Here is a 12,410-nt window from a genome sequence, read left to right on the forward strand (position 1 = left end):
GGGTGACACATATGTCAATTATCAAAGGGGGTTTGTATTCCATTAATGAAGAAAAACAGTGAAAACAAAAATATGCGAATATAGGAGACATGATTCTTGGGATGTGATAGGAGTATGAGATAAACTACATAATCGGATAAATGTTATTGATAGTCAATTCCTCATCATTTGTAAGTAGGCTAGCTTTTAGTGGGGATAAATTCTCTCTCGAGCAACTTACACCGAATCAACTTGGTTTCTCTCGAACACTGAGTTGCCACAATTGAGCATAGCCTCCGCCTTATCCCATTCACTCTCTCAAGCTGAATGTGTGGGAAATGGCCTAGCATTCACACTCTCAAGCTGAACCCACGACGACCCAATAACCATCGGCTATCAATTTAGTAGTCTTAGTTTTAAAACCTCTCTCTTCCAGCAAGCCAAATATACTAAGATGAAATCCTAATTGCAACTACAATCCCATTAAGTTCAAACACAACTACTAAACGAAATCACATTTAAACAACAAATAGACTAACAATAAGCAATACCCAACAAGAAATTTAACCCATATTCACAAAAGCACAACCCAAGAATTGGGGTTTTAGCTAGACATACAAAAAAGGAAGAAAATGATACCAAATCGAAGTAACATCAACTAGGTATGATTTGTATTCACTTCAATCGAGTCTAAGATAAAGAATATTCAACACCCACTTCTAATTTCTTGTAATTGGAAGTCTTCAAATCTTCAAAAGCTAAGCAAATTTGTTCTCTACTTGAAAAGTTAGAAAAGTAAAAATGTTGTCTCTAAAATTTCATACTAAGATAAAAATTTAAACTAGTATTTATAGTTGTAAAAAAATGTGTTGCGAAGGATCACTCGGCGTAGTTAGTCGGGATGACCGATGCACTCGGCGATCCACTCTTTAGGTTGCTTCATCGCCTTTCACCTTTTGCCTTCAGCATCTTCACATTCTAGATCATTGGGTTATATAGTACTGCTTCGCGGAACTATTCAGCGACATGCCACTTCTCCCTTTCATCGTCGACTTGATCTTTTTCCTTCAGGGTTCAGCACACTGGAACTTTGGGCGAGGTTAAGGCCATTCGGTGACTCACCGAATGTATTTGGCAAGTCTAGCTCATAAGCAACCTTACTAATTTGTCTCAAAATCTGATATAGGCCTACATATCGGGAACAAATCTTCCCTTTCTTACCAAACCTCATTACACCCTTCATGGGTGAAATTTTTAAGTCAACCCAATCATGAACATCAAACTCAATCCATCTTCTTACATCGACATATGACTTCTGCTGATTTTAAGCCGTTTTCAACCTTTCACTAATAAGTCAAACTTTCCTTATGACCTCATGTACCAACTGGGGACCTATTAGGGAGACATCACCCACCTCAAACCAACCTATAAGAGATCTATAAAATCAATCACACAAGGCCTTAACATGTCTTCCAATGTTTGGATAATATGCTCTACTTGCCCATTATTTTGGGGATGAAAGGCCGAACTAAGCTTAACACGAGTACCAAGACACTTTTGGAAAGACTTCCAAAACTAAGAAGTCAATTGGGTACCACGATCTGAAATAATGGACAAAGGCACTACATGCAACTTTACCATTTCTATCAAGTACTACTTGGCATATTCCTTCGTCGAATAATAAACATTGACGGGAAGAAAATAAGCTAATTTTTTCATCCGATCTATTATAACCCAAATAGAATCATGATGTCGGCGGGTGCGAGGAAAACCAACAATAAATTCCATATTAAAATATTCCCACTTCCACGTTGGAATGCTAATATCTTGGGACCAACCACCCGGTTTCTGAAGCTCAACTTTCACTTGTTGGCTATTTGGACACTTAGCCAAAAATCCAGCAACAACTTTCTTCATCCCTTTCAACCAATAGACCTCCCGCAAATCACAGTACATATTGGTGACTTCCCAGTGAATCAAATATCACGAACTATGGGCTTCTGGAAAGATCTATTCATTCAAGTGATCAACATTTGGATCACACAAACGACCTTGATATCTAAGTACGCCATTTCCCCCTTGGGAGAAAGTCTCAACGGATTTCGTAAGAACTGTATCTTTGAATTAATTTGTTTTGATAAAGACCTTCCTTGGCTTTGACATCCGCCACGAAAGATGATTCTGAACCGTTGTGAACCGTAAAACCACCCTTCGTGGAGTCCACTAACATAACACCCAATCGGAAAAATCTATGAAAATCTCAAACGAACTCTTTCTTATCTTCTTCAATATGAGCAACACTACCCATGCATAACCGACTAGGAGCATCCACCACCATTTTTGCCTTTCCCGGGTGATAGAGAACACTCATATCATAATTTTTCAAAACCTGAAGCCACCTTGTTTGGCAAATATTTAGATCTTTCTGATTAAACACATTGCAAACTGTTGTGGTCGGTAAACAAATCTACATGAATACCATACAAGTAATTCCTCCAAATATTTTAAGGCAAAAACAGCCGCCTCTAGTTCAAGGTCATGGGTAGGATAATTCTTTTCATAAATCTTAAGTTTCCTTTAGGCATAGGTAATAACTTTCCGATTTTGCATAAATACACATCCTTGACCAATTTTCGAAACATCACAATAAACAACAAAATAATAAGTCCCTTTCATTAGAGTAACCACCAGATTGGAAGTTAGTCTATCCTTCAACTCTTAGAAACTCTTCTCACATGCTTCAGACCGTGTGAACTTAGCCTTCTTTTGAGTCAATGCCGTCATAAGAGAGGTAATTCAAGAGAATACCTCAACAAACATTCAATAGTAACTGGCTAAACCAAACAAAACTTTTAATAACCGAAGGGGTTAGAGGCCTAGGCAAACTCTTGACCATATCTGTCTTCTTAGGATCTACCTCAATGCCCTTACTTGAAACAATGTGAACAACAAAAGCTACAGAACATAACCAAAACTCACATTTGTGGAACTTCGCAAAGAGATTTTGTTCCTTAAGAATTTGCAACATGATCCTCAAATTATCAATATGCTCATTCTCACTTCTCGAATAGATCAAAATATCATAAATGAATAGAATCACAAACATGTCAAGGTATTGTCTAAACACCCTATTCATCAAATCCATACACATCGCCGGAGCATTAGTCAACCTAAACGACATTACCAAAAACTTGTAATGACCATACTGAGCTCGAAAATCATCTTCGGAATATCATTTTCCTTCACCCTCAATTGGCGATAACCTGATCAAAGATCAAACTTAGAAAAGTAACCTGATCCTTGAAGTTTGTCAAATAAATTGTCTATTGTTGGAAGAGGATACTTATTCTTAATGGTCACCTTGTTAAACTGACGATAGTCAATACACATACGAATAGAACCATCTTTATTTCTAACAAACATAACTGGAGCACCTAATGGAGAGATATTTGGTTTGATGAAACCATTAACCAACAAATCGTTCAATTGTTCTTTCGACTGATTTGGTTCTGCCAGAGCCATACAGTAAAGAGGAATAGAATTATGTTACCTATCTGGAAGAAGGTCAATACCGAAGTCTATTTTCCTTTCGGGAGGAATACCGGGTAATCATCTAGGAACACTTCCGAAAACTTATTAACAATAGGGAACGACTCAACAGTAGGGCTTTAAGAATCCACATCCCTAACCCTTACTAGTTGGTAAATGCAACCCTGAGAAATCATCTTTCTAGCTTTAAGACAAGAGACAAATAGACCCTTAGGCATAGAATTTCCTCCTTTCCACTCTAGGATAGGCTCATTTCAGAAGTCAAACATGACTACACGAGTTCTGCAATCGATAGAAGCATAACATTAGTGCACCCAAATCATACAAAGGATAACATCAAAGTCTAGCATATCAAGCTCTACCAAGCCAAGAAGAGTAAATCTATGGAACAAGGAGACGGGACACTTTCTATAGACCCTTTTAGCCACCATAGAATCACCAACATGAGTAGAGACAAAAGAAAGGATCTAACAACACATCCGGAAGAATATCAAACCTCAAAACTACATATGGCGTCACTGTAACATTCCAAAAACTAGTAGGCTAAGCTAGAGCTTGATGTTAGGGTTAGAGCCTTGAACGTACCTTCCCATACCTTAAAATTATTATTTTTGTGTTAGAACGTCAAGGTATAAACCGAAAGGACCAATCATGAGTCCTTGAGGAAAGCCTCAAGAAGTGAACTGGGTAGTGACCCACGAGGGCATCCCACGCCCCATAGGTCCACCCACACACCGTGGGTAGGGTTCGTAAGTCAAACCCCCCAGAGACTAGCCACATACCACGCCCAACAAGGACGGGCCGTTGTCCTACCCACGGTCCTTGGGTCATGGGCCGTAGGTCATGCCTGTAACTGCTAGAAGGCAATTTAACTTTAGGGCATTTGGTGGATTTCCTATTTTAAGTAAGGTTAAGTGACATCGTTTTATAAATTATTAGGACACCTATATAAGGTTTTTATGTCACTAAACTAACTCATCTAAATTATAATTTCTAAATCCCCAAATCAAAAGCAAAACTCACTCAAAAATATTCTCTCTAGAACTCCAAGGAAATAAAAGAAGAAAGGTGAAGCTAAGGTTTAAGGATCCATCTTTTCTCCTAAAATTTGTGGGAAATCATCAATAAGGTATGCTAGATCTTCGTCCATGGGTAGCCTTCACCCACAGAGCTCCGTCAAAACCTCTAATTTCATAGTAAGAAATGCCAAAATCTAGGGTTTGACTTAAATCTCATGGATTCCTTTCAAATTCGTTTTAGATGATTAGATTAGGTTTTATTATGGATATATTGATAATTTTATATGATTTTAAGTTGAATTCCCCAAGAATCCATGAATTCCCCTCTTTTCCCAATTTGGATCTTAAAATGTGGGTATTGATTGATGTAAGTAGAATATGATAGAGTTATGTATGTAGTAATAGAACTACTTGAATTATGTTATCATCCATGCATAATGTAGTAATTCTAGATGTGTTTATGGAATGTGATCTATGGTCCTTGAAGGGCAAAGTATCTGAGCTATGCATGATGTAAGTATATGATTTATGAACACTTTAAGAGTAAAGTTAATATGATTATGATCTAGTTGTTGTGTTGTTGGAAGTTATCTTCATGTACACGCTTATATATGAATATGATATGATGTGAAAGGTTTGTCACATACAGTGATTCTAAGGTTGGACGACAAGTCTTACCTACTGAATATATGAGTTTAGTATAAGTTATGTTAGATTGAGTGTCAAGCCATTCTTCCATATTTATCAATTTAATTTAAGACTTAATATGAACACGATGAGGATTATGCTTAGTACTGAGTGGATATTGACAATGAGATGGAACCTCCTTTGTTAGTACAGTGAGGGTTTCTAGAAGCAATCTCCTTATCCCATAAATTTTGTCCCCACACAGGTATGTAGCTAGTGGATCCACCTAATCTAAGAGTATGGTTCTACCTTAGGCAAGTAGGACAACCCTTTTCGGTGTGGGGTAGACACCAAATTCCATGGTTAAGCTCACATGGTCTATGTCAGTTGTTGCGTCCAAATCGCAGACGCAAGTGCACGTGGTCGTTCAAGTATTAAAGTGGCTCTTATAAAAGGTGGGGTTTCATACCAACAGGGACTTACGCTTAGAATCACTCAATTTCTCTAACATTCAGCAAATCACAAGTGTTATCAAGATTTCAAAAGTGATTTCATTTATAATTCTAGGATTGTAACAAAATGTAACAAAAGCGATTCAATTTCACTAGTTTAAAAAACAATGATTGGGTAAAGTCCAGGGCTAGAACTTTTATCAGGAATTCTGCAATTAATATCATTTAGATGGGTTTATATCAACTATCGAATATATAAATCACAGGGTTAAATGTATGATCATGGTCTTCCGACCTCTAATCACGTATGATAAATAACACCCTAACTACATCGTTGAGCTAGGATAGGATGGATTAAGTACCAAGCATTACAATTTCTTCCTGTATAGTGACCCAAGCATGGTTTCTAGGTATATCCCTATCCTGGATACAAATTAACCATAGTTATTAAGAATTAACCATGCTCTTTATGTCCCACATTCTATCCTCTTATTCCTATGCCGATTTCAATTTGGACAATAGATTTATTTTATTGTTGATCAGTCAAGAAATATGGAAAGCAAGAACATAAGAAAGATTCATAGGATAATTGACATTAACTCCATGAAAAATGAATAGATTACAATAATCATGTAGCCACAATCCTAGAACTAGGGTATTTAGCTACTCATAATCCACGATTCAATCAAGCAATGTTCAACAAACATAAAGAGGTCGAAAAGAAAAGAGTTTAGGAAAGAACCATAGAATTGGTGAAAATCTTTTCCCAAGTAGTCGTTCTTCAAAACCCAGAAAAAGAATAATTATTAAAATAAAATATTAATCTATTTATACTAAACTCGAAACGGCCAAATCTGGCTACTGATGGTGCGACGCAGAAGGCTTTCCAGATTTCATTATGTGAATTTGTCTCTTCTCCGTGATGCGGCCTTGACATGGATCACTCTGCCTCATAACTAACTTTCACAAACAAAATTAAAATTCCTCTCTGCGATGCAAAGAGGACACAGACCACTCTGGTTCAATTCTGACTCTCCCACAAAATCAACATTTCCTCTCCGCGACGTGGAGAGGTCACATATATAACTTGTTCTATATCTTGTGCTTTTCTCTTTTGTACCTTTGTTATTCCCGATGCCCATTTCAGTGCTCGTTTCTCTAATTAAGTTCACTTCAACAACTAATCATGTTGGTTCGCTCATAAACGACCAAAAGACTCGATAAAACTATAAACAAACACATTGAATTCAAACTTAGCTTAAATATGGGAATTATTAGATTTCTAGGCATATAAATATGCCTAAGATCACTACACCATGCTTAGAGTTTTGTTCGTCCTTGAATAACTTACTAACTACTCGTGGACCTAGACTCAATCTATGGTATTTGTGCATCTGCTATATTCTTCCAAAGATCTGTATCCAGTTAACACCGTCATGATTTCATTCGAAATATGCATGACTCCTGTAATTGACTTGACAACTTTTAGTAACCAATGTATTCAACAACATGCGCACCATTACATATCACCTATTACTCATACAACAAGTGTTTCTCACTCCAAAGAATAACACACTCAACTCAGATAATTTAATATACTTTAAGGACTATTCAAACAAGGTACACTCTCACTAAACAAAAACATCAAACGTGTATGGATTGAGAACCATTTGCTTGCACATTATGTACATGTCTATTAATAAAGCGTGTTATGCTCAAAATCAATTAGGGCTTGTTCCGGTTGTAATATAGGCTTAAGGTAAGGAGGGATTTATTTAGATAAAATTAATGACTTATACTCCCTAGTGCACCATATTCAACTTTTGTCTTGCATTCACAACTTTTTTTTTCTCTTCAGCCTCCAGATTTCATAAGTTTCCACTAGTGTTACCAACCATGCCTTTATTTCTCACTCGCCCCTTTATTTTTTATATTATTTTTTTTAACACTCAACAATAGCCACCCTTTATTTAGAGATTTCTCTCGAGCTAAGGTGCACAATGCCCTTGTAAGGGCCAAGGCCATCATTAAGATGAGCACTAAGTTAGCCACCTTCAACTGAGGTTTTTAACCTTAATAGAAGTGCACAATGTCTGAAGGACTCGGGCCAATCTTAGATTTACTCTCATGTGGTATACAATTAACTCCTCTTTCCACTATTCCCCAACAAACTACACAGTTCCATCCTATTTACTATTTCCGTTGTTTTCATTTTTCTTCCTAATACAGTGCATTAAGGATTTGGGATCAAAGCTAATGGTATCAATAAAAAGGGATTCGGCTTCATTATGTGGGTTAGAACAAAATCAAGGCTAAAAAGGTTCAATTGGGCTCTACTAGGGATATGATTTTTGAAAGGCTAAAATTTCCATACAATTCAAAAAAGGCCTATTATCATCTTCTAAACACAACGACACTTGTAATTCGCTTCAATAACACGTCGGGCAAGTTCTACACTCAAATGAATTCATGGATATCACAAAAAAACTCACCGCTCATGGCACAAGTAATACTCAGAATGGATCAATCGCAGCACCACAATCAGATCATACACAAGGTTCAAATTAAGCTTAAGTTGCATCATTCAAATCATATACAAGAATTCACTGCATTCATACATCAATTTCACGCATGCTTTTCATACATATTACTTTTAAAATTTCGGCTTCAGCACAACCCATCCTAAGACTAAATTGATGAAATTGTCGTTAAGACAGTCGTCATCCATCTATCATTAGGCAATGTGACTCAACAATGACTACTGACTCAATCCTATAAAGACAAAATCTTTTTGTATTCTGTACGGTTCAAAGGGACTATCCTTGGGCAAAGAACCAGAAACAACTTCCAAGGAACCAAAAATAAAACAAATAAAAACAAAATAGACTTTAAAAATGTTCAACATTAAAAAAAAATATATACAAACCAAATATGTTTTTCAACCAACACTTATACAATAGAATTGTCCCCAGTGCTCTACAAAATATCAGAATAGTTTAAAAAGCAAGATAAAACACTCCCTGATAAGTCCTCCATCGCATTACCCCCGTCGGCCTCATCACCAGCTTGAGCGGGGTCTATCTCCTCATCCGAGTCGGAATCCACATTTAAGCTAGTACGCGTGTCATCCTAATCGGTCGGAATATCATTATTGACTGGATCACGAAATTCATGACCAATTTCAAGTAGTGCCTTGGCATGGTCATTCATAGGGTAGCGCCTCTCGACCTCGCCCAACAACATATTGGTAGAAGCTCGGCAGCCAGTCTGATGGCGCAACATCTCTAAGTAGTACATCTTGGCTGTAATCAACTGATCACGTTGATGGCGCTCATCAGTTGTGAGAGTTGGGCAAAACCTAGTGTCAGGGCACTTTGTGAACCCGGGCCTTACGCATAACATATTTCAAAAGAGCTCCGATGTTCAGATCCGTGCCAGTCATCAAGGAATATACCAAGAACACCCTGTCACGAGTAATGTCTGTGTAGTGGAGCCCTGGTAGCAAACAGTTCATTACAACTTTCAACCAAATGTGTGTCTTCCAAAGTATGTGAGCGTAGGGAAGAGATTCGTGATATATCTTCCCGCTATGTTTAGTCCATTGTGCCATGGACTGTGGACCACACAGCGTGTGTCGGATAGCCTGGTATGGAGGGTGTATGATCAACCTTGTCAGCACAAGTGGGTCAGCGTCTTGTGGTGTACCTAATATATCATTTATACCTGTGGGTGTGATGGGCACATTCCTTCCTCTTACCGTCACATAGTGGGATCTTACTTCAAGGCGCCCAGTTGGCGTAAAACATCTGGACCATGTGCAAGTTGCACTTTTCTGGCTAAGTGAAGATGAACTCCATCCCTAGCTCCCTAATCCTCCTCAGGATCTATGGAAATTCATGCGCCAGGCTATCCCCATCAAATCAAAAGTTAGAAAAATATAACGCCTCAGTGTGCTTTTTGTACCATGATTTGCCTTCCTTTGGGACAACCTCACGCCAAATTGCCTAGTTTGACCCCTAGGAATTGCAGGTGTGGGTGGAACGTTCCAACTCCGGACACGTTTCCTATGGCTCGATGTGGCCACTTCCTTGCCGGGTCGTTGAGTGCCCGGCATGATTACCTTCGCTGTTGAAATTGAGTAGAAGCGCAAGAGAAAAAGGATCACTAGCCTCGCAATACGAACTGAAGAAAGGAATTCGACATAAAGGGGAAGAAATGGGAGGAAACCGTGGGGTGAGGGGTGAAATAAGGGGGATTTCGTGAGAATTAGGTGTTAAAAGAGGATTTGGGTCGGGTATTTTAATTCAAAACACGTCGAACCCATTTCATTGAATGAAATGGAAAAATTTCCTTACTTGGGCACGACGCAGGGTTGACGCAAACCCTTCTGCATTGTTCTTGAAAATTAATTCCATGTGAGGCAAAAAAAATTTGCTCCTACTCCGCGATGCGGCTCCATCATGGAGCTACCTTCTTTTTGATGTAAAGGTAACTTACCGTCGGAATAGAAATTCAAGGTCCCCTCCGCGAAGTGCCAGGTACACGGGCCGTTCTGCCTCGACTTTGAAAATTTATTCTAAGTGAGGCAAATTGAATGCCCCCTCCGTGAAGTAGCTCCTTCACGGAGCTGCCTTGGACCAAAATTTTTGATTCTTGCAAATTTAATGCTCAAAACTCGTTAGTCAAAACACGATGGGTTGCCTCCCATCCAGCGCCTTAGTTTTGGTCGTGGCACGACTCATCTTTTTGTATCTTATAAATTTATACTCTTTTTTTTGTTTTACCTAATTCCTAAGAACTAAAATAACAAAACAAAATCAAATAAATCCTAATTATTACAAAGGTTCACGGGTTGCCTCCAGTATAGCGCCTGATTTAACATCGCGGCACGATCTATCTCATGACTCATTCATCATTCAATGTGAGCTCTTCAAGCTCACAATCCACATCATTCCCAAAATAGCGCTTGAACCTTTGACCATTAACAAGGAAAGTAAAGCTCTTATCCTTCTTTCTTAACTACATAGCACCATGTTGGGTCATTCTCACAACTTCAAAAGGACCACTCCACTTAGACAGAAGCGTTTCGGGGAACAACTTCAACATCGAGTTAAACATTAGTACTAGATGACTAGGCTCAAAGGTGCGTGTCACAATATGCTTGTCATTCCAACTCTTGGTCTTCTCTTTGTATAGCTTAGCATTCTCATAAGCCTGAAGCCTCAACTCCTCTAATTCATGCAGCTGTGTTATTCTCTTCCTTCCGGCTAACTTAGCATCCAGATTCAACTTCTTGATCGCCCAATATGTTTTATGCACTAATTCAGCTAGGAAGTGATACACTTTCGCAAACACCATTCGATAAGGAGAAGTCCCTAGCAGTGTCTTTTATGCAGTCTGGTATGCCCACAATCCATCATCTAGCTTGTTAGCCAAATCCTTTCTTTGGGCATTCACCGTCTTCTAGAGAATATGCTTGACTTTGAGTTTCGAACTTGGTTAAGATATTTTTTAGAATGAACTTCACAACCACTTTCGCATCAGTGGATGGAAATGCAACAACCTCCACCCACTTTGACACGTAGTCCACTACGACTAAGATGTATTGATTAGTACGGGACGATGGGAATGGTCCCATGAAGTCTATTCCCAAGACATCAAAGATTTCCACCTCCACTATATTGCTCAATGGCATTTCATACCTTCTCGAAGTATGATCTGAAGTTATCTAACGCGAATACTAATGCCAGTATATCCTTCTCAGTAACATTATAATTTGATTGGGCTGCATCAATTATCTTGCTTGCATAGTAGATGTAATGAAACATCTTATCTTTTTGCTTCCCAAGCACTGCCCCAACTGCTATGTCACTGGCATCACACATAAGCTCGAATGGAAGCTCCCAATTTGGAGCAATCATAATAGTAGCTTCTATTAAGTTTTTCTTTAGCAACTCAAATGTCTGCAAACACTTCTCATCAAACACAAATTTCAAATCTTTCTCTAACAGGTTGCACATGGGTCTTCCAGACTTAGGGAAGTCCTTGATGAACCTCCTATAGAACCCATCATGCCCTAGGAAACTTCTAACTCCCTTCACTGTCATGGGGGTGGAAACTTCTCAATAACTTCCACCTTAGTTTTGTCAACTTCCAACACATTCTTGGAGATATTGTGCCCCAAAACAATTCCCTCTTGAACTAGGAAGTGACACTTCTCCCAGTTTAGCACCAGATTTGTTTCTTCACACATAGCAAGAACTCTTTCAAGATTAGTCAAACAAAGTTCAAAGGACTCATAAAACACCAAGAAAATACTTCAACAAAATTCTCCACCATATCATGGAAGATTGCCATCATGCATCTCTGAAATGTGGCTAGGGCATTGCACAAACTGAAAGGCATGCGCTTGAACGCATACGTGCCATACGGACAAGTGAATGTAGTCTTATCCTGATCCTCTGGTGCAATAACAATCTGATTGTACCCTGAATAACCATTAAGGAAACAATAGTATTACTGGCCAGCCAAGAAAGGTCTTCCTAATATGAATGGGACCTCAGGATCTGGGTCAAAATTCAGGACAACAAAGTCTACTGCGAATATCAACAATCCCACTTGCACTAACATATCCTCTACAACACCCTAAATCATAGCAACATATCTATCAGCTAATTGCAAGATTATGGTAGTAGGTTTAGGACTACCCAACCCCAGCTTTTTGTACAAAGAAGTTAACCTCAAGTTGATATTGGCTCCTAGATCACATAATCCTCGTGCATGA

General features: G+C 38.6%; 1 protein-coding gene across 1 annotated transcript; it reads right to left on the reverse strand.

Moving 5' to 3' along the window:
- Positions 1 to 10,531: 10,531 nt before the first annotated feature.
- Positions 10,532 to 10,984, reverse strand: LOC125840573 (uncharacterized). Its single transcript, XM_049519541.1, has 2 exons — positions 10,751 to 10,984; positions 10,532 to 10,645 (listed from the first exon to the last, which is right to left on the reverse strand). Exons 1-2 carry the CDS (start codon positions 10,982 to 10,984, stop codon positions 10,532 to 10,534), a joined length of 348 nt encoding a protein of 115 aa, XP_049375498.1.
- Between the last annotated feature and the right edge of the window lie 1,426 nt (positions 10,985 to 12,410).

The sequence above is a fragment of the Solanum verrucosum genome, unplaced genomic scaffold (genome assembly GCF_900185275.1).
Source record: "Solanum verrucosum unplaced genomic scaffold, falcon-dt-bn FXZP01000188.1, whole genome shotgun sequence".
Lineage (NCBI taxonomy): Eukaryota > Viridiplantae > Streptophyta > Magnoliopsida > Solanales > Solanaceae > Solanum > Solanum verrucosum.

Excerpts from the sequence above, each read along its gene's own strand:
- LOC125840573 (XM_049519541.1), bottom strand. The coding sequence starts at position 10,984 with ATGGTGTTTGCGAAAGTGTATCACTTCCTAGCTGAATTAGTGCATAAA. Across the intron at positions 10,646-10,750 it reads CCTTTGAGCCTAGTCATCTA|TTAAGAAAGAAGGATAAGAG; the intron begins GTACTAATGTTT and ends GGTGCTATGTAG.